This window comes from Equus przewalskii, chromosome 5, assembly GCF_037783145.1.
Source record: "Equus przewalskii isolate Varuska chromosome 5, EquPr2, whole genome shotgun sequence".
NCBI classification, from domain to species: domain Eukaryota; kingdom Metazoa; phylum Chordata; class Mammalia; order Perissodactyla; family Equidae; genus Equus; species Equus przewalskii.
Window position 1 is genome coordinate 26,967,485 of NC_091835.1, and position 26,976 is coordinate 26,994,460.

A 26,976-nucleotide genomic window follows, 5' to 3' on the forward strand; every position below is an offset into this window, starting at 1 on the left:
AACTTCCCGAGCTTCTGACCACTTCTGAAGCGTGTCAGCCTATTCTCAGTGTTTGGTATGTGTCCCTCAGCAAAGATCCCTTAATCCTTCTCCTCCGCAAACCCTAACAGGAACAGAAGACAAAGTGGGCTTACTATTTGTAGACTTTAGGAAGTCTAAATCTGGAAGGCAGATGTCGTCCTGCCACTGAGAAGTACATGTCTCCGTGTTTCAGGTATCGAGAACCTTCCCTGCGAACTTCAGAGGAACTTCCAGCTGATGCGAGAGCTGGACCAGAGGACAGAAGGTGGGCTCAGGGGGCCGGCACGGTGGGCTGCGGCCCGGCTCTGGGCACTGGGAGGTGTCTTAGAGAGAGAGCTGACACTTTAAGATCAAGCTTAGCTCCTTGGATTCTCACACATCTTCACGTCCCATCTTTATGCCATCATCGCCTCCTTGCAGTCAAAACGTTCGTTACCTTTTCTTTCCTTTAAAAAATTTTCTGTTTTCTGACTATGTGTGCCGAGTTTAAATAGATAGCACTTTCTGATCTCTTGATGTTTAACTTGCCATTTCTAAAAGTCATGTTTTTGCTGCTATTTCTTATTTTATTTTCCTTCAGTTTTAGATTTTGTCTACCTAGTTGTTACGGAAAATGAAGATTTACTTTTCCCGTTGCACCCCGCCAGCTCACGCCCCCATCTCCTGGTGTACGGCTTAGAACTTGAGGCGGTGTGGACTGGTGATAGTGTTTCCCTGGGACCGCTGTGTAGGTAGTTTACAACTGAGCCACACCACATGCTGTGCTTACGTGGCCTTTTCTGAATGACTGTGGTTTTCTTGGAGTTCTGTGTCTGCTGCACCAGGTTCTCTGCAGTTCTGTGTCTGCTGCCACGGACATGGCTCTCCTGGAGCCCCCTGTCCTGCCGGTCCCGTCTGGGCTGGTTGTTTCTAGGCCTGCAGCACAGGTGCTGCCCTGAGCTGTCCTGGCCTCTCCCTCCTCTCCTCTTCGGTGCAGGACCCTGTTTCCTCCCTTGTAAGCGTCCTCTTTCTTGATTTGCCCACTTGTTTCAGAGGAGCCTTTCCTCCAGTAGCTTCCTGAGAAAGAGTGCGTGAGAAGGTAAACTTCTTATAACATTGTGCGTCTCAAGACAGGTTTCTCCCAGCCTCCTAGTCAGTTAGTAGTTTGACTGGGTATAGAGTTCCAGACGGACCGGCAGTGTCCCTCAGAATGTGGAGGTGTTGCTGCGTTGTCTCCTTGCTCCACTCTTGCTCTTGAGAAATCTGATGCCTTGTGGATTCCTCACCCTTTGTTCGTGGTCATTTTTATCGTCCTGCTTAGGAGCTTTTGGGCTGTTCTCTTTGTCCCCAAGGTTTTGCACTCCATGATGATGTCCTTGGGTGGGGGTGACTTTTCATTCATTGTGCCAGGCACGTGCTTTGCAAGATTGAATAGCCGTGGTTTTTCACTAAGGTGTAGCGTCCCGCCTAAAGGGTGCCGAGACTTCTCTTATTGTGAAATACAGCATTTACCTTCAGAAATAAGCATAAATGTTTACAGATTGCTTAACGAATATCACCTGGTGATCCTCTCCCCAGATGGAGAAATGGAGCCTCTGGTGCCTGGGGGCCCTGTTTGACCCTCCTGAGCGGACGCCACTCCCACAAGGGGCTGCCCCCTGAGATTCCACCTGCAGCAGTGGAGTAACAAGTTGTGTCTGTTTCCACCCTTAGTATCAGTGGAATCATACGCTGTGTTTTCCTCTGAGTCTTCCTGGTCTCACTCAGTGTCACCTTTTGTGGGATACTCCGTGTTGTCCCGTGTGGCAGCAGTTGGTTCCTTTTGTTGCTGGGCATTCTGTTGTATGAGTGGGCTGCAGCTTATTTATCTGTTTTACTGTAGATGGCATGTTTGGGTTGTTTTCTGTTATCTGCACTTAGGAAGGTTTTCCTGTGTGTATCCTGGTGTGTAAATCTTTAGAGGATGTACCTAGTAGTAGCATGCCAGGTCATAGGTAGAGTGGGTACATAATTTATTATTCAGACAGGGACTCTTGGGAGCCAAAGAGGGCACAATGAGTACTAGCTGGCACAGCAGTCCTACTCTGGGACTGTCTTGGGCATATTGCCCTGGTTATAACGTCTGCACATCTCCATGAATGCACCGTCTGTGGATGCACACCTCCATGATGCACACCTCCATCATGCGCACCTCTATCCATGCATACCTCCATGATGCACACCTCTATGATGCACTCCTCCATCATGCACTCCTGCATGATGCACTCCTCCATCATGCACTCCTGCATGATGCACTCCTCCATGATGCACACCTCGATTATGCACCCCTCCATGGTGCACACCTATATGATGCACTCCTGCATGATGCACTCCTCCATGATGCACACTTCCATGATGCAGTCCTCCTTGATGCACATCTCTATGATGCACTCCTACATGGATGCACATCTCCATGCTGCACACCTCTATGGTGCACACCTCCATGATGCACTCCTCCATGATGCATGCCTCCATGGCGTACTCCTCCATGGACGCACGTACACTTCTCCATGATGCACTCCTCCATGATGCACACCTCTATGATGCACTCCTCCATGATGCACACCTCCATGATGCATTCCTCCTTGATACACACCTCCATGCTGCACACCTCCATGGTGCACACCTCCATGATGCACTCCTCCATGGATGCACATCTCCATGGTGCACACCTCCATGATGCACTCCTCCATGGATGCACACCTCCATGCTGCACACCTCCATGGTGCACACCTCCATGATGCGCTCTTCCATGGATGCACTTCTCCATGCTGCACACCTCCATGCTGCACACCTCCATGGTGCACACCTCCATGGATGCGCACCTCCGTGATGCACACCTCTGTGATACACTCCTCCATGGATGCACACCTCCATGATGCACTCCTCCATGGATGCACACCTCCATGGTGCACACCTCCATGATGCACTCTTCCATGGATGCACTTCTCCATGCTGCACACCTCCATGGTGCACACCTCCATGATGCACTTCTCCATGCTGCACACCTCCATGCTGCACACCTCCATGGTGCACACCTCCATGATGCGCTCTTCCATGGATGCACTTCTCCATGCTGCACACCTCCATGGTGCACACCTCCATGGATGCGCACCTCCGTGATGCACACCTCTGTGATACACTCCTCCATGGATGTACACCTCCATGGTGCGCATGTCCACGATGCACACCTCTGTGATACACTCCTTCATGGATGCACACCTCCATGATGCACACCTCCATGGATGCACACCTCTGTGATGCACACCTCTGTGATACACTCCTCCATGGTGCACACCTCCATGATGCACTCCTCCATGGATGCACACCTCCATGATGCATGCCTCCATGCTGCACACCTCCATGATGCACTCCTCCATGGATGCACACCTCCATGCTGCACACCTCCATGGTGCACACCTCCATGATGCGCTCTTCCATGGATGCACTTCTCCATGCTGCACACCTCCATGCTGCACACCTCCATGGTGCACACCTCCATGGATACGCACCTCCGTGATGCACACCTCTGTGATACACTCCTCCATGGATGTACACCTCCATGGTGCGCATGTCCACGATGCACACCTCTGTGATACACTCCTTCATGGATGCACACCTCCATGATGCACACCTCCATGGATGCACACCTCTGTGATGCACACCTCTGTGATACACTCCTCCATGGTGCACACCTCCATGATGCACTCCTCCATGGATGCACACCTCCATGCTGCACACCTCCATGCTGCACACCTCCATGATGCACTCCTCCATGGATGCACACCTCCATGCTGCACACCTCCATGGTGCACACCTCCATGATGCGCTCTTCCATGGATGCACTTCTCCATGCTGCACACCTCCATGCTGCACACCTCCATGGTGCACACCTCCATGGATACGCACCTCCGTGATGCACACCTCTGTGATACACTTCTCCATGGATGCACACCTCCATGGTGCACATGTCCACGATGCACACCTCTATGATACACTCCTTCATGGATGCACACCTCCATGATGCACACCTCCATGGATGCACACCTCTGTGATACACTCCTTCATGGATGCACACCTCCATGATGCTCTCCTCCATGGATGCACACCTCTGTGATACACTCCTCCATGGATGCACACCTCCATGGTGCACATGTCTACGATGCACACCTCTGTGATACACTCCTTCATGGATGCACACCTCCATGATGCACACCTCCATGGATGCACACCTCTGTGATACACTCCTCCATGGATGCACACCTCCATGATGCTCTCCTCCATGGATGCACACCTCCGTAATGCACACCTCTGTGATACGCTCCTCCATGGATGCACACCTCCATGGTGCACACCTCCATGATGCACTCCTCCATGGATGCACACCTCCATGCTGCACACCTCCATGGTGCACACCTCCATGATGCGCTCTTCCATGGATGCACTTCTCCATGCTGCACACCTCCATGATGCGCTCTTCCATGGATGCACTTCTCCATGCTGCACACCTCCATGCTGCACACCTCCATGGTGCACACCTCCATGGATGCGCACCTCCGTGATGCACACCTCTGTGATACACTCCTCCATGGATGTACACCTCCATGGTGCGCATGTCCACGATGCACACCTCTGTGATACACTCCTTCATGGATGCACACCTCCATGATGCACACCTCCATGGATGCACACCTCTGTGATGCACACCTCTGTGATACACTCCTCCGTGGATGCACACCTCCATGATGCTCTCCTCCATGGATGCACACCTCCATAATGCACACCTCTGTGATACACTCCTCCATGGATGCACACCTCCATGTTGCGCATGTCCACGATGCACACCTCTGTGATACACTCCTTCATGGATGCACACCTCCATGATGCACACCTCCATGGATGCACACCTCTGTGATGCACACCTCTGTGATACACTCCTCCGTGGATGCACACCTCCATGATGCTCTCCTCCATGGATGCACACCTCCGTAATGCACACCTCTGTGATACACTCCTCCATGGATGCACACCTCCATGGTGCACACCTCCATGATGCACTCCTCCATGGATGCGCACCTCCGTGATGCACACCTTTGTGATACACTCCTCCATGGATGCACACCTCCATTATTTACACCTCCGTGATATACTTCTCCATGATGTACACCTCTGTGATACACACGTTCGTGATACACTCCTCCGTGGATGCACACCTCCATGGTGCACATGTCCATGGATCACATCGTGTTTGCGAAAGGCTGTGCCTGCTGTGCTCCGACAGCAGTGTTTCAGAGTTTGTGTCAGGCACTTCTTTGCTAGAACTTGGTATTCTCAGGCTTTATTTGTTGCCAGTGTAGTGAGCGTGTAGTGGAATCTCATGCAAGGACTAGCTTTTCAACAACTTCTCTATCAGATAAGAAAGCAGAGATCGACATCCTGGCTGCTGAGTATATCTCCACGGTGAAGACTCTCTCTCCAGACCAGCGTGTGGAGCACCTGCAGAAGATCCAGAGCGCCTACAGCAAGTGCAAGGAGTACAGCGATGACAAGGTGCAGCTGGCCATGCAGACCTATGAGATGGTGAGGAGGGGATGTGGGGTGGGGCTGGGGAGGCCTGGGATGGCGGGTTGGGAGGGTTGAGGGGGGCCTGGGCCATAGGCCTCTCCAAACTGCTCAGAAATGGTGTGTCCGAGACGGAGGTCAGGCTTTGATAGGGTGAGGCTTCTAGAGAAAGTACAAATCCGTGTGTCCTTCACCTGGGGCTCTTTCTACTTGTTTGTTTGCTTGGGGGAGCTGTTCGTCTTTATATATATTTTTTTAGTGTGTGCTCTTGTCACCTTTAGGTAAAGTCTTAGAATTTGTTCTGTCTAGTTTCCTCTCAAGGAGGCTTCCCTTGGGGCCCCTGCGGTGGCACACAGCCATTGTCCTACACCGCCTGTGAGGTCATGAAGCACTGCCGTCTTCGCAGGCTGCCACCTGCTCACTCCCTCCTGCGCCTCCCCCAGTAAAACGGACAATTTCCTAAAAACCTGAATTAAGTTGTATCCAAAGAAGAACACTCTAGAAGGAGAACTTAATGTTCATATTTGGGATTTCGGTGCCCCAATGTGCGGTGCCTTTAGGGTAAGCAGCCTGTTTTCTAAATAGTTAGGTTTGATCAGTTGTCCTTAGACAAGTTTCTCTCTGATGCATAAGGAAGTTGAAGATTGTAGTTCATTCCCAGACATGGAGGGGTACCGTCGCCCCTCCCTTGCGGACCATGACGTACAGCGTTGGTTGATGGTCATGAGCCAGCTGGATAGAGGGACCCGCTGTGGCCATTCATTGTGAAGTCCTTGCGATTTCTCAGTGGGAAGGTCTCCTCTCAGGAGTAGTACAGCGGTTACTGCTGCTGGTGGCTCTGGCTGTCCTGCCTCCCCTTTCTTACACCTGACGTGTTAGAGTCATTTTCTGTTTTCTTTTTTTTTTCGGACCGTTGAAGCTAAGCCACTCTTTAGTAGTTGAATAGTTTAAAAACCTATACATTCTTCAGATTTTTTTTTTTTTTAAAGATTTTATTTTTTCCCTTTTTCTCCCCAAAGCCCCCCAGTACATAGTTGTGTGGTCTTCGTTGTGGGTCCTTCTAGTTGTGGCATGTGGGACGCTGCCTCAGCGTGGTTTGATGAGCAGTGCCATGTCCGCACCCAGGATTCGAACCAACGAAACACTGGGCCACTTGCAGCGGAGCGCGCGAACTTAACCACTCGGCCACGGGGCCAGCCCCTACATTCTTCAGATTTTTAAAGTAGGATTCAGTATCAGATGCCCTCACCCTTTATCCTGTTGCATCTCACACTCTGTTTCTCATGATTGCCTACCTTCATGGCTTTTCCTGATTAGGATTTATTCTGTTGAGGTGTCGAAATATGTGGGAAGAAAAAGACCCTTGCATAAACTTGGAGAGAGTGGGCCCCGTGTTAGCAGAGCTTTATTGATCGAGGCCTCAAAGCGCAAGAAAGTGCTTCCTGGTTGGCTTCCAGCGCGTCTGTGATCCCTGAGGCGTTGTGTGTTCAGTGAGACCTGTGAGCCTCCTTCCTTTCAGGTGGATAAGCACATTCGAAGGCTCGATGCAGACCTGGCGCGCTTCGAAGCGGATCTGAAGGACAAGATGGAGGGCAGTGACTTTGAAAGCTCTGGAGGACGAGGGTTAAAAAGCAAGTCTGTTAATTTTTCTTTATTTTGGTACTGTTAACTATGGAGTTTTGAAGAATTTTGTCTGATAAATGTATCAGGAACATTATGGTAACTATCACATTAGGTAAACCTTGTCCTCCTTTAGTAAATTCTTGAAAATAACTGGGGTCTTCATTGTCCTTCAGAAGGTCGAGGTCAGAAAGAAAAAAGAGGCTCCCGGGGTCGCGGCAGGAGGACCTCAGAAGAAGACACTCCAAAGAAGAAGAAGCATAAAGGAGGGTAAGAGCTCTTTTTCCCCAAAGAACACCATTAGTGTTTATTTGGGATCTAGAAGCAGCAGTAACAGCTAACCCCGAGGAAGTGCTCACCACGTGCCAGGTGTCGTAGCTCTTTGCGCTCTACACATGTCAGGTCCGCCATCCCCACAGCAGCCTGTGGTGAGCCCCGTTAGGATCGGGGGCTCCCAGGGACAGTAACCTGCCCGAGGTTTATGGCTAGTGTGCGGGAGAGCTGGGTTCGCACCACACAGTCTGACTCCAGAACCCATTCTCTTCGTCATTGTGTGTCCTGCCTCTCGAGTGACGTGATAATGTTGATTGACAGGTGAAGCCAAGCCATTCTTTAGTAGCTGAATATGTATCCGTCGATCATTTTCTATATAAATACGTGTTTGGGATATACTCATTATTAAATTGTGACTACATTTATTACATATACATGTCGTTTAACTTGAACTCGAGAATATTTCATTTAAAGCATTCTCCCACCTGATATGGTAGTGTTGCTTCACAGAAGTGACACTTAGACTACAGAGAAAGTAGGAAAATCCATGTGGCTTCTCTGGATGTGACTCTGACAGTTATGGGGAAAGCTCAGAAGAGTAGTCCTTTTTTTTTTTTTTAAAGACTTTGTGTTTTCCTTTTTCTCCCCAAAGACCCCCGGTGCATAGTTGTATATTCTTCGTTGTGGGTCCTTCTAGTTGTGGCATGTGGGACGCTGCCTCAGCGTGGTTTGATGAGCAGCGCCATGTCCGCGCCCAGGATTCGAACCAACGAAACACTGGGCCGCCTGCAGCGCAGCGCGCGAACTTAACCACTCGGCCACGGGGCCAGCCCCAGAAGAGTAGTTCTTGACAAACAAAAGGGAAAAGTTTTGGTTCTTAAACCTGGTGTTTAAACTTTAACCTTAAAAAAAAATCTCAAACAGGGGCCGGCCCGGTGGCATTAGTGGTTAACTTCACGCTCTCTGCTTCAGTAGCCTGGGGTTTGTGGGTTCGGATCCCGGGCACACACCTACACACCGCTTATCAAGCCATGCTGTGGCAGGCGTCCCATATACAAAATAGAGGAGGATTGGCACTGATGTTAGCTCAGCGACAGTCTTCCTCAAGCAAAAAGAGGATTGGCAACAGATGTTAGCTAAGGGCCAATCTTCCTCACCAAAAAAAAGGCCCAAATACTGCTTTGGTATTGGAAAGCAATACGCACATGCAGAATCTCACACGAAACAAGCTTGTGGTTTAATGAATCACCATAAGAGGCACAGCCTTGTAACCATTGCCTAGTCTGTGACCACTGCTGCCAGAAGCCTTCGCATGTGCCCCTCAAAATCATAACCACCTTGCTCTGCCCCAAATGAACACCATCCAAACTCAGGTAGTGTTTATTTCTGTTCTTTCTTCATAGTTTTGTCCCTCATGTGTGCATTGCTGGACACTATAGTTTAGTCTTGCTGGTTTTTTTTAACCTTTCAAATTAACTTTATTAAGGATAGTTTACATACAATAAAATGTTCTCATTTTGAGTATACAGTTTGATGCTGTATTCCATTTCTTTACTTATGGAACTAGTCAACCTTTCTGTTTCTTCTTGAGTCAGTTTTGGTAATATGCGTCTTTCAAAGAATTTGTTATTTCATGGAAGATGTCATTTTTATTGATGTGAAGTTGTTCATAGAATTACACTGTTATCCTTCTGCTGTTGTAGCATCTGTGCTGATAGCCACTCTTTCAGACTGATATTGGTCATCTGTGTCTCCTCTTATTTTGTCTTGATCTTTCCAGAGCACTAGCGTTTGGGTTCATTGATTTTTGTGTTTTCTCGGTTGTTGGTTTTCTGTTTCACTTGTTTTTCACTCATATCTTTATTATAATTCCCTACTCCTAAACTTGGATTTACTTTGCTTTTCTTTTTCCAGCTCTTTAGGGTAGAAATAGTTTAGATCATTTTATTTCATACCTTTCTTCTTTTTCTTCTTTTTTTCTTTGCTGAGGAAGATTAGCCCTGAGCTAACATCTGTTGCCAATCTTCCTCTTTTTGCTTGAGGAAGATTCACCCTGAGTGAACATCTGTGCCAATCTTCTTCTGTTTTGTATGTGGGATGCTGCCACAGCATGGCTGCTGACGAGTGGTGTAGGTCCATGCCTGGGAACTGGACCCAGGCTGCCAAAGTGGAGTGCACCAAACTTAACCACTAGGCCACGGGGCTGGCCCCTTTCTTTCTTAATATAAACATTTAAAGCTATAAATTTTCTTCTGATTACTGTTTTAGCTACATCCCACACATTTTGAAATGTTGTGTTTTTATTTCAGTTCCATTCAAAATATTTAAAATTTCTTTTGTGACTTTTCTTTGACCCATTGCTTGTCTAGAAGTGTGTTTTTCAGCTGCCAAATAATTTGGGATTTTCCAGGTAACTTTCTGATTTCAGTTTCTAATTTAGTTCTGCTATGATCAGAGAACATTCTATAATTAAAATCCTCTGAGATTGATTAAGACTTGTGTTGGGGTTATGGTGTGTCTTGATGGATGGTCCGTATGCACTTGAAAAGCGTGTGTATTATTATGCTGTTGGGTGGGGTGTTCTGTAAATGTCAGGTAGATCGCTGGGGATGGATGGTCCGTATGCACTTGAAAAGCGTGTGTATTATCATGCTGTTGTTGTGGGGTGTTCTGTAAATGTCAGGTAGATCGCTGGGGATGGATGGTCCGTATGCACTTGAAAAGCGTGTGTATCATCATGCTGTTGTTGTGGGGTGTTCTGTAAATGTCACGTAGGTCGCTGGGGATGGATGGTCCGTATGCACTTGAAAAGCGTGTGTATTATCATGCTGTTGTTGTGGGGTGTTCTGTAAATGTCAGGTAGATCGCTGGGGATGGATGGTCCGTATGCACTTGAAAAGCGTGTGTATCATCATGCTGTTGGGTGGGGTGTTCTGTAAATGTCAGGTGGGTCGCGGGGTTGATAGTGCCGTTTAGTCTTCTATACCTTATTGATATTCTGTTCACCTGTTCTATAAATTACCGAGAGAAGGGTGTTGAAATCTTCAACTCTAGTTAGGGATTTGTCTGTTTCTCCTTTCTGTTCTGTCAGTTTTTACTTCATGTATTTTGAAGCTCTGTTATTTGGTGGTGCATACACATTTAGGTTTTTAAAAATCACAATTAAATTAATAGCAAATAGTTGGATCTTGCTTTTTTATCTAGTCTGATGTTCTCTGCATTTTCACCACAATAGACTATTCAGATTTTTTTTTTTTTAAAGATTTTATTTTTCCTTTTTCTCCCAAAGCCCCCGGTACATAGTTGTATATTTCAGTTGTGGGTCCTTCTAGTTGTGGCATGTGGGACGCCGCCTCAACATGGCCTGACGAGTGGTGCCATGTCTGCACCCAGGATCCGATCCTGCGAACCCCTGGGCTACTGAAGCGGAGCACGTGAACTTAACCACTCGGCCACGGGGCCAGCCCCAACTATTCAGATTTAACGTAATTAGTGATATGGTTGGATTTAAATTTACCATCTTGCTATTAGTTGTCTGTCCCATGTCTTCCTTTCCTGTCTTCTTTTGGACTATCACATGTTTTTTTAGGATTCTATTTTAAGGACTGTTCTAATGTCTACACCCTGTATCCTTAACTTACCTCAATGAACTTCAAATAATAATATATTATTTCATGTTTAATGTAGGAACCTACATGAGTATTCTTCCATTTCCTGCCTCCCGTCCTTTGTGCAATTGTCAAAACTTTTACGTCTACATATGATATGAGCCTCACAATATATTATTGTTACTATTTTAGGTCTAAACCATTGATTATCATAAACAGATTTTAAAATTGAGAAAAAGTTGTATAGTCAGTCCATATATTTACCATTTCAGGTACCCTTCATTTCTTTATGTAGATGCAAATTTCCATCTGGTATCATTTCTCTTTATTTATTTATTTATTGAGGACGATTAGCCCTGAGCTAACATCTGCTGCCAGTCCTCCTCTTTTTGCTGAGGAAGACTGGCTCTGAGCTAGCATCCATGCCCGTCTTCCTCTACTTTATATGTGGGATGCCTGCCACAGCATGACCTGCCAAGCAGTGCCATGACTGCACCCGGGATCCAAACCGGCGAACCCCAGGCTGCCGAAGCGGAATGTGCGCACTTAACTGCTGTGCCACCGGGCTGGCCCCTCATTTCTCTTTAAAGGAAGAACTTTCTTTAACATTTTTTCTAGTGCAGGTCTGCTGTTGGTGATGAATTTTCTCAGTTTTTGTTTCTCTGAAAATGTGTTTATTTCATCTCCATTTTTGAAGGATATTTTTGTTGGATATAGAATTTTAGGTTGACTTTTTTTTTCTTTCAGCACTAAAGATGTCCCATTGTGTTTGATCTTGTACTGATTCTGATGTGAAGTTAGTGATAATTCTTATTTTTGTTCTTCTGTTGTAAGTGGCTTTATTTTTGCTGCTTCTAAAATTTCCATGTAGCAACTTGATTTTTAACAAAATGTTAAAGTGATGTGTCCTGGTGTGGGTTTTGTATGTTTATTCTGCTTGGAGCTCATTGAGCTTCTTGGAACTGTTGTTTACAGTTTGCATCAAATTTGGAAAATATGGGACTCCAGTTACATGTGTGTTAGCTTGATAATTTTCCCACAGATTCCTGAGGCTCCGCTTATTTTTTTGTCAGCATTTTTCTTTCTATGCTTCTGTTTGAATAGTTTCTTTTCTTTTTTGGTGGGGAAGATTGTCACTGAGCTAACATCTGTGCCAATCTTTCTCTGTTTTATATGGGATGCCGCCATAGCATGGCTTGATGAGCGGTGCTAGGTCTGTGCCCAGGATCTGAACCTGTGATCCCCGGCCGCCAAAGCACAGCACACGAACTTAACTGCTACGCCACAGGCCACTCCCAATGGATAGTTTCTATTACTTTATCTTCAAGTCTTTCCTTTCTTGGTTTCTTGTTTACTCTCAATCTCCTCTAGTCAATTTTCATTTAAGACATTTTCTTCTCAAGAAATTCTATTTGTTTCTTCCATTTCTCTTATTACATCCATATTTTCCTTTGTATCTTTGAATGTGTGTGTTTACAATAGCTTTTTTTAAAGACCTTCTCTTCTGATTCTGTCTATATTATTTCCAGGTTTCTCTTTTTCTTTTTTAAAAACCACTTTGCTAAAGTATGATTGACATACAAAAAGCCATACATATTTAATGTATATGACTTCATGAATTTGGCACATTATTTCTAATTGACTGATTTTTCTCCTGATTATGTCACATTTTCTTGCTTCTTCACACATCTAATAATTTTTGATTGGATGCTAGATAGTGTGAATGTTATGTTGTTGAGTATCTGGATTTTGCTGTCTTCATTTAATGGGTTTTGAATTTTTTTATTTTTAAACTTTTGGTCAGTAATCACCCATGAGTGAGCTGCATCCTCTGTCGGTTTGTTTTTAACCTTTGTAGAAAACTTTTCTTCAAGGGCCAGACAGAAAATATTTTAGGCTCACAGGCCATGTTGTCTCTGTTGTGACCACTCATCTCTGCTGTTTTATATCAAAAGCATCCACAGAAAATACATAGATGAGTGATGTGGCTGTGTTTCAATAAAACCGTATTTACAGAAACAGGCAGCCAACTGCAGGCTAGATTTTACCAACCCTGGGTCAGGGCCGCCTTTGCTCCCGGCTGGGTTAAGCCCTATTGCTAAGGTGTGACCTTCTGGGTTCTCTTCTGAGTGCCTTGGTGTTTAACAAGGCCTCTGCCTTTCGGCTGGAACTCCAACATCATCCAGCCTGCACTGAGCTCTGGGACTTGTCCAGCTCACGGCTCCAGTTTCTCTGCCTGACCTCGTGGATTTTCACCCTGTGCACAGGCAACTTAGTTTTTAGCTAAAAACTCAAGGAGAGGGGCTGGACCTGTGGCCGAGTGGTTAAGTTCGTGCGCTCTGCTTCAGCAGCCCAGGATTCGGATCCTGGGCGCGGACGTAGCACTGCTCATCAGGCCATGTGGAGGCGGCGTCCCGCATGCCACAACTAGAAGGACCCACAACTAAAATATACAACTGTGTACTGGGGGGCTTTGGGGAGAAGAAGGAAAAATAAAATCTTTAAAACAAACAAACACCTCAAGTAGATTACTTGGCAGACTTCCAGCAGCCTCGCCCTCCCTGAACTTTGAGTTTTCCCTCCTCTGCTCCAGACACTCGTGCTCTGTGCGGTTTTCCTCTCCGTGGACTGGAGTGTGGAAAGTACCTCCAGGCAGAAAGCCCGGATGACCATGGTCTCGCCTTCTTTGTGTGCCTTCTCTCAGGGTGGTAGTCCTGGGCTGCCTTCTGTCCAGTGTGTGAAGACAGTTGTTTATCTCTTCTGTCCAGGTTTCTAGTTGGTCACAGTAGGAGGGCAGGTTCAGTACCTGTCAGTCTGTCATGGTCAGAAGTAGAAGTCTTTTTCTTTTTTTAGTTTTTAGGTATGTTCTTCAAGTCTCTTTAATATATAAATTTTTCTCCATCCTTGTCTTTTCCTCACAATTTTCCTTTTGAAACACCCAGACCATTTGACTTGTAAAGTTTCCCAGAGTCTGGATTTTGCTGTTAAGACATAAAATCTTGATGGTGCATCTTCAGTGAGCATTTAGACAGTGCTCCCCCTCATTTGCTCCAGGGACTTCAGCCTCCTCTCTGACTGGGAACGCATCGTCTTGTGTGTGTGCTCGTTTAGGCCAAAGTTCTGTAGAGCTGCCGGGACATGAGACTACTTCAGAGGTGACTGGAAGCATCTGCCTTATGGTGGATATTTGGTTCCTGATTGTTGTGTGAACACTTAGGCTGTGTCAGTTACAGATGGATGAGATCATAAATGTTAATTTCATATCTAATTGCTTTCTGTTCTAGAACACTCATTTGATTCCTTTTTTTTTAATAGATTTTAGTTCCTATTTGAAAAGTCTCCATATTTGCATCCATCTTTTCATAATTTCTTTATAATAACTATTTAAAGTTATTTAAAGCCTGCTGATTTTAACATCTGGGTCATCCATGCATCTGCTTCTGTTAGCCAGCTCTTCTCTTGATTATCAGTCACATCTTCCTGCCCTTTCACGTCACATAGTTGTTTTATCATCTGTCTGACCTTAGGAATAAGAGGACCATGGAGAGTGGAGTTCCCGCTCTTCCGCAGGAGTTTGCCCCTCTCTGGTCCAGGCAGGGTGAGCAGGTGGAGGCTGGGTGCCCATTCACTCGGACCCAGTCCCCCTCTGGTGTCAAAGGCTGAGAGGCAAGGCCCTCTCTGGCTCTTGATTGAGAACTGGGAGAGTCCATTTTGGCTTCCTGAGAGACTGCCTGTGGGGCTGGTCACTGCTTGGGCGATGTTTAGCTTTCTTCTCTCGCCTCCTGCTCGTGCTGCTTCCACAGTCAGCGAAGTCCTGGAGGGGGGCTGCTGTGTCGGAGGCAGGCCCCTTCCCCGAGGACGCAGCCAGAATCCGCGCTCTGCCTTCCTGTCGCTCTGCCGCCTCTGCATGGCCCTCAGGTTCAGTAAGTGGACTGTGGGGTCTCAGCTGCCGTGTGTGTTGGCTCTTGAAGTACCGGTGGCTGTGCGTCTTTGAAATGTGGTTTTAGCAATTTGTTGGGTTTGGCAGAGTTATGAGTCTTCCTGCTCCTTCCTGCTCAGACCTGAAGGCACACCTCGTCTTTCCTGGGGAAGAGCAGGCCTTCTCATTCGTGTCTTCCTCACCCCCGGTCCTCTCGGAGGGAACAAGACTCCAGCTGCCTGGTGTGGCTGGAGCTCCCTGAGGGCTGTGCACCTGGCCTGCCTCAGAGACCTCAGGGATGACCCACATGTCTTGCAGCCATCTTTGCAGATGCACTGGAGATGGCCGGGGCATGCAGCCTTTCCCCCGACTGGGCCGTGATGGTGTGTGCGCTGCTGACCGCTGCCTGATAGTGCTGAGGAGGCCAGTGGCTCGGCCCCGCCCCCGGCCTTCCTGCTGGGCTGGCTGCAGCCACAGACAAGAAGGGGAATGTCACAGGTGGTGACGTTTGGGGAGCGCCTTGGCGAGTTGGGCTGGACCTGGTGCTTCTGTGTGAATCCATTTCCTCTCCATGGCCACCCTGAGTGGCAGTGCTGTCACTGTCCTGTTTTTCTGTTGTCGGGACTGGCCAGAGAGGCCGGCTGAAGTGAGGGGCACCAAGGCCTGCCTTGAAATCTGGCTCTGACATCTGAGCTTGGGTGCCCTGCATGCCATCTCCGGGGGATGCGAGGGCAGTGCTGGGGTCAGAAAGAGCATCTTGGGAAAAGGCCGATGAACTCCAACCCTGGCCTGCCTGCAGGTGGGTGTAGGGTGGTGTGTCTCTGAGGATGTGGCGCTGAGGCCTGGCGGGGAGCGCCTGTCATGCAGGCTGGGAGCTCTTGTACGCCTGCTTTGTCCCATCTGCTCTGGGCCTCACAGCCCACTTTTGGGTACTGCTGTGGTTTTCAGAGCACCTTGCCTGCTGCAGGTTCTGTCTTCCCCACTGGGGGACTCTGAAGGGCGCCCCTGAGACAGGCAGGGAGGGCCTTCCTAGGGTGGCATGTTCGCAGACCTCACAGACGTCACCCTGGCCCATCTGTGGAGTCCTGCTGGCCGAGGCTGCCTGACTGCACTGTCACCGTCCCAGGGACCTGCCCGGCCAGGGCTGCTGTGGCACAGCAGGACGTGTGTGTGGACGCAGGGGCAGTTCCTCCTGCAGGCCCTGGAATCCCAAAGCTTGGCCGAGCAGCTGCTCCAGCTGGGGGGCTCCCTGAAGTGCTTGGGAAGCACAGTGTGGGGTTCAGGCATGGGAGGGGGCTCCCCGTGACCTCCTGCCTGCTTCCTCTGGGGTAGCAGCAGCGCGCACCGCCCTCCCACCCCGGAGCCCCTTGGTGAGACTGGAGAGCTGAGGCAGGGGCAGTCCCCAGCCTCCTTGCTGGCTGGCTGGTATCCTTGCCAGGTGGTCCCCTCCACTTTTCCAGCCTCTCCTGCTGCCGCTTGGGTCTGGCCAGTGCCACTGTACTGGGGGTGACGGGTGCAGGTCAAGTGGCAGCTCCAGGTGCGAAAGTTTGGTTGAGTTTTGCAGGCAGAACCGCAGAACAGCTGTGACGTCAGTGCAGAGAAGCGAGAGCAGCACAAAGAGAGTGTCCCTAGTGTGTCCGTGGGTGGCTCCCAGGAGGCTCTGCAAGGAGCATGCGCGGCAAGCACCCGGGCCGCTGAGGGCAGGACAGAGACCGGGGGGCGGTGAGAAGCAGAGTGTCAGGCTGGGGCGAGGACTCTGGGTGGCCATGGAAAGCCAGGGAACCATGTCCCAGCCTCAAGGACTGCTTGTGACTTGCTTGAAGCAGTGTTGAAAGCATGTGGGCCAGGGCACGTCTGTGTGACGCTCCCGGACTTCAGATACAAAGAGAAAGTCCTGTCTGTCCGCAGAGACAGAAGTGGATTACCTGCGAAGGGGAAGGCACACTGGCCCAGCGCCTCGTGGGCGGTGCTCACATGGGGAGCGGAGGTCGGGTCGGGGGTTGTGCTCACGCTGGGGGCCTGCGCTGCCGCCGTCCTCGTGTTGCTCGCTGTCACAGACGTGTTTGATGCGCGTGTGTATTCTTGGTTTGGAGAGGGGTGTAGGGCAGGTTTTGTTTCTGTGCTGACGGGGTCATAGTGTCTATAGTGGTCTGCAGCTTGCAGCTTTATGTGAAAAGTGCTGAAATCCTTAAGAGTGGATTCCCCCCAGTCCTTTCCCTGTAACCCAGGTGCAGGTTGTGCTCCCTCTCCCTCTCGCTCAGCAGAGGGCTGCCGGCAGCAGATTTGGAGGGTGGTGCGGGCAGGGCAGGATTCCGGCCAGCGCTGGTTTGAGCCCCGGGGGGTGCTGTGGGGGTGGGGGAGTGCGAGAGGCCTGTGTCACTGGCGTGCGGTCAGAGGTGGGCCCGCTGGTGGGTGGGCAGCTGAGTAGGTGTGGTGGGCTCCTGAGCTTTAGAGCTTGAGGGAGGGTGAGGGGAGCGGGTGGGTGCCATGGGGCGAAGCTGCCGTGTGAACATGTGATGGGGACATGCTGGCCCTTCTCGTGGGAGGAGGTGCAGATACTGGGAGAGCTGGTGAAGGCAGGGCCGATCAGACGCCTAGACCCGTCTGGACTGGGACCCAGCCAGGGTTCTCACATGTTGCCACCTGTCTGTGGGTGGGTGGTGATGTGTGCTGCTCTGGGCGGGAGAGGGCCCCCAGGAGGGTCTGTCTGGGGCCGTGGGCGGGGAGCCCAGGCAGCAGGTCCTGTCCAGATGGAGGGACCTAGACTGGACCCCTATGCTATGTGGTGAGCACTCTTCCAACTTCATGCCATTTCACCGCCTCCACACCCCCATGTCCTTGTCTGGCACCTTGCGGGGGGCAATACGTCCCCACCATCTGTTGCTCACTGCTGTTGTTTCCCCGCAGGTCTGAGTTCACAGACACCATCCTATCCGTGCATCCCTCTGACGTGCTGGACATGCCTGTGGACCCAAACGAGCCCACCTACTGCCTGTGCCACCAGGTGTCCTACGGGGAGATGATAGGCTGTGACAATCCAGATGTGAGTGTCAGGGCGTGCCAAGGCGGTATGGCTGCAGGACGCGTGGTGGGAAACCCAGAAGCTGCGGCATCCGCCTGTGGGATGCCCGCTCTCTCGTTGGGGTGGGGCGGCTCCTGTCTTTCTGTGTGTCTGGCACACCCAGCACGCAGAGTGCTGACTGTGCCTCTTCCCTTCGCCTTGCAGTGTCCCATCGAGTGGTTTCACTTCGCCTGTGTGGACCTGACCACGAAACCCAAAGGAAAATGGTCAGTATGTGTCCCTGGCCCGTGGGTATTGAGTGCGCTGCTTCCCTCCAGAACTGGGCCATGTGGCTGGCCTGGTGGGACTTTCCTCACCGTGGCCTGGGGCACTCTGAGCGTGGCCTTGGGAACTTGGTCCCCTGTCATGGCACCGGTCTTGGTCCTGGGGCTGAGCTGGCAGAGGGACACCTATGCCCTCTGACCCAGGGTCGAGTCTCCCATTACGTTTGCATAATACGTACATTTCTACCATTCTCCTGAAGAATGGCCATTCTGATTATTTTGAGTGAGGTAAAGATGATGGTACATGAAAGTGAGAAACAAGGGGTTCTTTCCCCTGGGCACGTTTTGAGCAAACGTGAAGAGCATTAAGGAAATTGTGACCTGGGTGCAGGCTGGAGCTTGCTGTCTGCAAAGGGCTTGTCTGCTTGAGATGACGTGCAGCAAGACTTCCGCTGCGTGCTTGGTCCTTGCGTTCAGCCAGCAGCGGCAGCTTTTGTATTGTTCCTGAGATTTCATTGAAATGAAAACCTGGTTTTGTTCAATGTGGTAAAAGCAGACGTATGTTCTCAAGCGAGATCCTGGAAATACTACCCTCCTTGTTCGTGTGTGTAGCGGCCGGTTTCCTGTAGGGATGGATTTGCTGATGTGTGGACAGAGGGACAATAGAAACCCTGGACGGACTGTGTCATCCTGGGTCTTCAGTGAGTGACAGTGGACGTGGCGGTGCTCGCATGTCTCGGAGCCACGTGTGGTCCTGGTGGGCAGCCCCCTTGGCACTGGGACACATGGGGGAGGCTGAGAAGTCACACAGCAGGCCCTGACAGCGCCCCGTGGCGTGGGTGACGAGGACTTGAGGAGGGGTCTGCAGGAGGTGCCTTGGGCGGAGCTGGCAGAACTGGGTGGCTCGCTGGGCTGAGGAGGCCAGTGGCTGGGGCAGGCTCGGCTTGTGATGGACGGGGCCGCTGCGCTGACAGAGGGGACGTGCTGGGCTGAGGAGGCCAGTGCCTGGGGCAGGCTCGGCTTGTGAGGGACGGGGCCGCTGCGCTGACAGAGGGGACGTGCTGGGCTGAGGAGGCCAGTGGCTGGGGCAGGCTCGGCTTGTGATGGACGGGGCCGCTGCGCTGACAGAGGGGACGTGCTGGGCTGAGGAGGCCAGTGGCTGGGGCAGGCTCGGCTTGTGATGGACGGGGCCGCTGCGCTGACAGAGGGGACGTGCTGGGCTGAGGAGGCCAGTGGCTGGGGCAGGATCGGCTTGTGATGGACGGGGTCCCTGCGCTGACAGAGGGGACGTGCTGGGCTGAGGAGGCCAGTGGCTGGGGCAGGCTCGGCTTGTGATGGACGGGGCCGCTGCGCTGACAGAGGGGACGTGCTGGGCTGAGGAGGCCAGTGGCTGGGGCAGGCTCGGCTTGTGATGGACGGGGTCCCTGCGCTGACAGAGGGGACGTGCTGGGCTGAGGAGGCCAGTGGCTGGGGCAGGCTCGGCTTGTGATGGACGGGGCCGCTGCGCTGACAGAGGGGACGTGCTGGGCTGAGGAGGCCAGTGGCTGGGGCAGGCTCGGCTTGTGATGGACGGGGCCCCTGCGCTGACAGAGGGGACGTGCTGGGCTGAGGAGGCCAGTGGCTGGGGCAGGCTCGGCTTGTGATGGACGGGGTCCCTGCGCTGACAGAGGGGACGTGCTGCTGGCTGGCGCCACGGCACGAGGCAGGGAGGTTTGATTTGAGTTTGGTTTTGGACGTGGTGGGTTTGAGTTGTTTGCAGGACTTCAGGTGGAAGAGTCTAGTAGCAGGACATACGGAGCCTGGGAGGCCTGGTCGGACTCCACCCCTGCCATCTGACTCCTGGCTTCTCTGTGGTCCTTTTAGAGACCCAGGAAGTTCACAGGCTTCCCCTGTTCAGGAAGATTTAAGCTCTTTGACTGACATGTTCGTGCACCGTGAGCCTGCTGTGAGCACGTTCGCCTGGGGAGCGTTGCCTTCTCTGGGGCTGGGCCAGGGCAGGGACGTGCTCAGCACTCGCTCACTGGCACAGACAGGATGCTATGAGTGGTGGTTTTGGGCCTGGGGAGCTCACTCATATGCAAATCAGCTGCCTCCTGCCTGGGGAGCTCAGGACGGCTCAGGCGGAAACCAGTGTGGAAATGTCCCCTTGTGTCATTAGTGGCTGCCAGGGTCCAGGAGTCCCCAAGAGCAGCTCCCTGTGTTGGACTTGCTTGCCCAGGGTCACCAGGGAGCACTTGTCAATCCTGCAGATTCCAGTGCCCACTCGACTGTGCAGGACGGAGGCTGGGACCCTTTGCTCACCTGCTTAAGCGTGCCAGGCCATCCTCTTCTCACACCTGGCCGTCAGCACCTGCAGTCCACCCGCTTGAGTGTGAGTGTCATCTCCATTTTGATCACTGGTGACCCTGGTGTCGCTCAAGGAACAGTGATTAACCTGGTCAAGAGGATGCTCGTGTGTCAACGATTTTGCTCATTGACTGGCATCTGTCAACTTCAGAACAGACGTGTTAGAGCGGCTCGCGTGGGAGACCCTTCCCCACGGAGCTGTGCGCTCTCTCCTTATGAGTCTCTCGTCTGGCACTGCTCCACCGGTGTCCAGCCCTCCTGGGAGACTGGGGGAGGCGGGGTCTGGGCCTTCTGCACACAAACGGCTCATCGGTGTGCCTTTCTTGTCCCAGGTTCTGTCCCCGGTGCGTCCAGGAAAGGAGGAAGAAGAAGTGAGGAGGCGGCCGATGCCGGCCCAGAAGAGCGAGTCAATATGCTCCTCCATTCATGTTGCAATATTTTATCTTCATTTTAAAACTACCTTGTTTTGAATGATATTTAATAACTCAATGGCCAGTTGTAATTCTGGATATTTCCTAAGACAAACAAGAGTCCACCTGAGCCCTGTTTGCACAGAGAAGCGATCTTACGGGGACCCGCCCTGGTGACTTTTGTCTCATGACTGTTTGTACAGCCCCCCGGCACCGAGCACGGCCGTCACACCCAGTAGCCCAAGGGACTTCCATGGGCGCGTGCGTGCGGAGTGCGGGGGCACTGGGAACCTTCCCGCCTGGTACACTGCCATCCCTTTGCAGCTAGAGGTGTGAGCCTTGAGTGGCCGCCCGCAGTCTCCTGGGTCTGCCCCAGGGCTGCAGCACCACTGTGAGCACGTCTGTCTCGCGCGGTGTGGCGTGCGGGTGTGGGGCTGACGCGGCAGCCTCCCTGCCTGGCACTGCCCCTAGCCGGTGACTCGCCCGGGAAGGGCTGGGTCCTCTGCAGGAGGAGGTCTCTGCCTCGCTGCACACTGCCTTTCCGTCTGGACTCCCAGTTCCCTCCGGGAGGGTTTCACCTGGAGGAAACGGCTCTTCATTAGCGAACGGGCTGTCGGTTACCAGCAGCAGCAGCACCGATGAGAGACAGCGTGGCAGATGGGCTGATGTTCCATTTCTCTGGGAATTCCTGACGTTTTTACTGTGAAGATGAAATTATCATAATAGCATGAAGATTGTGGGTGTTTGTGTATATGAAGTGAGTCCAGTCTGCCAAGAGCTGAGGTTGAACCTGTCCATGTTACACACAGATCAGCAGCTCCTGTCTGAGGGACTACAATTATGTGATATGATTTGTGAGTTTCTTGTCCACAATAGCAGTTCTGGAATGAAACTAGGAAACTAGAGTGTACTTTCTGTTTAGTCAGCCTCTAGCAAACCGATTTTGAACCGACTTTTTGGTCATGGTTGGGGGAAACAGCGTACATTTGGTGTGTTGAGATCCATTTGTGATGGTACCTAAAATGTGACTTCGGAGAGTGTCCTTGCACGCTCTGAAACCCTCCAGCATGCGTCTAGAGAAGTCAGAAGATTCCTGAAGAATGGAGACCTGTTTCTGTCCTCGTGCCAGAAAAAGAAATCCATGAGATAGAGTCGAGATGTGAGATTCCCAGTTTAGGAGGAACCCTGTTCCCTTTCTGAGGAGGGTCATCTGGAGGGATACGCCTGCCTCCTCCTGATGGCCTTAGTACTGAGTGTTAATAGTCCTCCTGTCCTCTAATATTTCACCAAGGAGAGGAAATGAAGCAGAAAGGACCTTGTAAGCTGTGTTCTAGACGGGCTGCTCCCCACAATGTAAGTTAATATTTGGCGAATGAAGGCAGAATGTCAGGGCAGTCGGGGTCCGGCTGGAATCTGCGCCAGCGGGTCTTGGCGGGTCTCGGCGGGTCTCAGGCTGCACCGGCTGGATTGGAACTGCTGTCCTTTCTAGAGTGAGCTGAGGGACAGGACTTGCTCCCAAATGATTGCGGGCTCAACCCTTTCAGTCTTGAGCTGGGTGGTTAGGGGAAGGGTCAGCAGCTGCCACTGCCATCCCTGTGGGTCCCCAGGCCTGATGAGCCTTCTCAGAACCAATCCTTCCTGCTGCTCAGAAAGAAGGGCCTGGGGAGGCATCCACGTGAGTGCTGGCCAGCACACGTCCTTCGGTCTCAGCCACAGCTGGAACGTGAAGCACGTCTGTGTTTAGTAACTTAGATTTTTGTTAACACAGGTGTGTAAAGATTGTGGGGAATAACTTGTGGAGATATTTTTTTCTACGCTCTTTCACCAGTTTTTGTGGAGAGGCTAGGTAAGTATAGTAGGTTAGCGAGGATTCTGTGGAAGCTAATTAATATTTGTGCTTCATCTCTGAACGCGTCACACCGCCATCATCCCGGGAAGACACCGTTGTTTGTGGATGGAGGTTGCTGGCTGGTTCAGTTTCAATCGTCTCTGGTTTCCCGAGGCCTTGGTCGTTTCCCAGGAAAGACGACCAACTTCTCCGTCTTAAGCTTTTAAGTTCAATGATGTTGCCCTGCGTGTCACTGTCACACCCCATGTGTTGACCGTTGTTTACATTTCTGTGATCTATTCCTAGTGTTTACTTTTGCAGTTACAATAATGTCCCCTAAGTAATATGCTTATAGCTTTGGAGAAAGCAGAAAACATGGGCAGAACAGGAAGGCTCCCTGGATCGTTGTTTGGAGTGTGACCGAATGCCTTTCCTGACCGCTAGTACCATCTGCACACTGGGGAGAGACTCAGTGGCTGGTTGGGAAAGAATGTCATGCCACCTGGCCTGGCTCCAGCCCAGCGGGGGTGGCAGGAGCCCATGCTGCTTGCACCATCCGGGGATTGCTCCACGGGGCCTGGCCGCCTTTGTCCTGGGGGTGATTCAGGCCAGATCCCCTGTCCCTGCCTGCCAGGTGCCAGATGTGATCCTGGAGGCGGCTGTGGAGCCAACCCCATCCCTGGGGTTGAGGCATTCTGGGCTGGGCCCAGTGGGTCACTCTTGCAGCTTATCTGAGCCGAAAGAGAGGGCCCCCCATGGCTGTGGGGTCCGCTTGTAAGGGAAGAAGTACCTTGTTGAGAGCAGAATCACTTTCCTTGTTCGCGGTCAGCAATTTGAGAAACCTCTCGTCTCCCTGTGGGGGAGCATGTGCTGTGCTAATAGAAACCATTTGTTAAGCGGAGCCCCCTACATCTGGGGCTGCCCTGGTAGAGGTGTTGGCTGGGATACAACCCCTGAGCCGAGGCCCCTGTGACTGTCCCCACTGAGCAGGCTGGGGCCCCCAGGCAGTTGGACTTGAAGCTTATACTGGCCAGCGCCATAGGAGCCAGGTGGCTTCCAGCCTGCCCAGGCAGGGTTTTGCTGGGATGCATGGGGACGACGGCCAGCTCTGTGTCAGCCCTGTCCCCACGCCACGCTGCGCTCTGCCTCCTGACCGTCCCGCAGCCCTTGGCAGGGACTGCCTCGAGCAATAACGCTGTCCAGAGAGCAGCTTCCCCATCTGGCCACAGCCAGGGTCTGCCCCATCCAGGATTCGGACACTTAGGGCATTGAAGATTGAAAGTTTTCCTCAGCTTTTAGTGAACAGTGATTGGTCTTCATACTTGTGCTGAGAGGAATTTTAAAAAGAAGTCTAAGAAAAACATTCTCCTTCAGGAGAGCACTCCATGAGGTTTCTTTCTCCCTACGGAGGTATCCTGTGGTGTTCACCTTTACCACATTTCATCCAAAAAGATGATGCAGCTTTAACATGAATGTTACATTTTATTTTCAAGGAATTATTATCTATGTTCCCTTTGTAAAGGAAAGATAATATTGTAAATCTTTTTATTAAATAATGTAAAGATGTATATCTGTATTTTTGGATCATGTTATAGATTATGGATATATTGTTTAATAAATAAAGTATTTTTTGGAATAAACATTTGAGAATGCATCATTTCAGGAAATGATAAAACTTCAGTGCTCTCTCTGCAGAGGGTAAGGCTCTCCTACGTTGAATTTTGGAGGGACACGCTGTGAACTGGAGAGAGTTGTTTTGCTGGCCATGTGCCTGGGTGGGATCCTGGGCCTCACCTTAGTCAGTGGCCATCTCTAGGCCTCAGCTGTGTGGTAGCATCAGAAGTTGGTCCCCAAGCTCACAAGAAAGGTGTGTGTGTAGATGAGAATGCTACGGGTCCCTTAACAGAGGCATGAAGTGCTTTCTCTGAAACAGAAGGTTTGCCCTCCAAGATATGCAGAGGTGTCAAGACCCCTTTGGCAACTAAATAGTTCTTAGGACATTTCCTTGAGGAGCGTTAATGGTCAGGGTCCAGAAGCCCAACTTGGTCACTACCATGGAGAGGCACAGCCTCTCACCCATTTTCCAGATGAAAACCGACTCACAGACGTGGGTCCTCGCTGGAAGGGGAGGCCGAGGTTCTGGACGAAGGGCCTGTGATGCTGCCCCCGCACGCACTGTTCCCCAGCGCTCCCAGGGAAGCTGCAGCCGTTTGTTCTGGTGATTGCCTGGGAAGAGGCGTGGATACTGATTCCCCCGGATCCAAGAGGCCCCTGGTACTAGTCAGAGTGAGGGCCTATGGCGATCAGGTGATCAGTAACTTTTGTCTGAGTGGGTACACAGACCCCTCTGTGGTTATCTTCCCTGTGCCTGAGTGTGACACTGACATAGACACACTTGACCACTGGCAGAATGCCCACATTGACCTGTGAGCAAGGGCCATTGTGGTAGGCAGCGTCAGGTAGAAGTGTCTGGAACGTCCTCTCCCTGCCAGGATAGTAATCCAAAGGTGAAACACATCCTTGGGAAGATGTAGTGGTGGTGTACTTAGCACATCCCATTAATTTACCTGTGAAGAACCTGGGCAGATCTTAGGCAATGTAGTTTATTGAAGACGTAGGGGATGACCCCAGCTGCAGCTGCTGTTCCAGACATGGCATTGTTACCACTGTTACCAGTCAGCACCCTCTTGGCACGTGACCTGCAGGTACTGATCTGGCACGGGCTTGTCCTCCATGCCAGTTGGCCAGGATCGCCGCCATGCATCTGTTCAGCCCGGTACACCTTCAGTGCTGCCTCAGGGTCATGGGAACTCTCCTGCTCTCTGCTGGCCAGACAGCAAATCGTTATCTCAGCATCCCACACAGTGTCCCTCCTGTCTGCTCCGCTGATGACATACGGAATTGGGTGAGCCAGGCAAGTACTGGCGAGGCCTCAGGAAGACCAGCAGGAGCCGGAGGGTGGGAGGTGAACCTACTCTGGGTACCAGGCACTGTATCAGGAAGACAGAAACCACATTAGTTATTTTAACAGTTTAGGAGATTGGAGAGCTGAAAAAGCAAAAAGGGAGCACTGGGGTAACAGAATAATTGCAGGAAGCACCTACCACCCTAAGTCTGGGGGTGGCACAGTGAGGAAGTGCGAGTTTCTGGATTTGGCAGTTTGGAGGAGGGGCTCTGAGGAAGGCCAAGCGCCCCTCCAGGGCTGGGACTCAGCCACCCCAGGAACAGGTGTTATTTGGCTGGTTCCGGGGGCCTCAGGAGCTCAGGAAAGGGGGTGTGCCATGGAGCTGGGACTCAGATGTCTGAGGGGAGGGTGCTCCTCGCTGCTGCTGGTACCCCCGAGGAAAGTGATGAGGCTGGGCACTCCAGTGCTGCTGGGGTGTGGCCACAGGGATGTCCTCAGGCCAGCAGGTTCCCTCCTCCCTGCCTGTCTCCTTCGGTGCCTCCGGGGGCAAAGCCTAACGGGCCCCACGGAGCAGAATCCAAAGGGCACGTTAGAGCTGCGGGGCTGCAGGCGGAACCTGCAGCAGTCCTGAGAGGCTGGCTCTTCCCTTCCTGCAGCCCGGGTCACCCCGCCCCGGCCCAGCCCCTGTGAGGGCCCCGCACTTGAGTCCCAGGCCGGGGTTTTGTTCAGGAAAACGTTCCCGCTGCTGGGATAGGCGGCTTTCGGAGCCTCCCCGGGTTCTGCCTGCAGTGGGTACCCAACCTGCAGGGATGCCTGATCTTTGACCGGAGGGGCAGCCAGAGTCCCTGGGGGAACCAGACGCCCCTGGAGGAGCCTGAGTCCCTAGGGGCAGCCAGAGAGCCCTCCGAGGAGCCAGAGACCCCTGGGCGGGGGGCGGAGAACCCTTGCCCACACCCCAGGACAAGGGAGTGGGGAGTTACCCTCTGAGGCCACTCGGGGCAGACCACGCCGGGGCTGGCCCTTGGGGAAGGGGTGGGAGCTGGGACCCTTGCTGGGCGGTGCCGGACACGGGTCAAGGCCGCTGTCTTCGCCCAGTGGAAGATGGACCCTGCACCAGGACGCAGGGGGCTGGAGGACACAGGGGGCGTGGCAGGGGCGTGGCCTAGGCGACATGGGGGCGG

General features: G+C 51.7%; 1 protein-coding gene and 1 long non-coding RNA gene across 5 annotated transcripts in view; one reads left to right on the forward strand and one right to left on the reverse strand.

Moving 5' to 3' along the window:
* The window catches only part of ING5 (inhibitor of growth family member 5), a 26,725-nt gene extending 2,195 nt beyond the window's left edge, over positions 1–24,530 (forward strand). For 2 of the 4 annotated variants that reach the window (XR_011540217.1, XR_011540218.1), the window contains exons 2-9: positions 215–286; positions 5,453–5,619; positions 7,121–7,232; positions 7,398–7,491; positions 17,929–18,064; positions 18,248–18,309; positions 20,556–20,677; positions 20,985–24,530. Coding sequence is in view for 2 of the 4 variants with exons in the window: in XM_070620320.1 (XP_070476421.1) it covers positions 215–286; positions 5,453–5,619; positions 7,121–7,232; positions 7,398–7,491; positions 17,929–18,064; positions 18,248–18,309; positions 20,985–21,027 (686 nt within the window). In the remaining 2 variants the exon portion in view is untranslated. The remainder of the gene's footprint in view (positions 1–214; positions 287–5,452; positions 5,620–7,120; positions 7,233–7,397; positions 7,492–17,928; positions 18,065–18,247; positions 18,310–20,555; positions 20,678–20,984) is intronic. The other 2 variants (XM_070620320.1, XM_070620321.1) reach the window with 1 other exon arrangement.
* Positions 22,842–26,976, reverse strand: LOC139083481 (uncharacterized). The gene is made up of 2 exons (XR_011540224.1): positions 26,776–26,976; positions 22,842–25,880 (listed from the first exon to the last, which is right to left on the reverse strand). It is a non-coding gene; the product is annotated as an uncharacterized lncRNA (long non-coding RNA).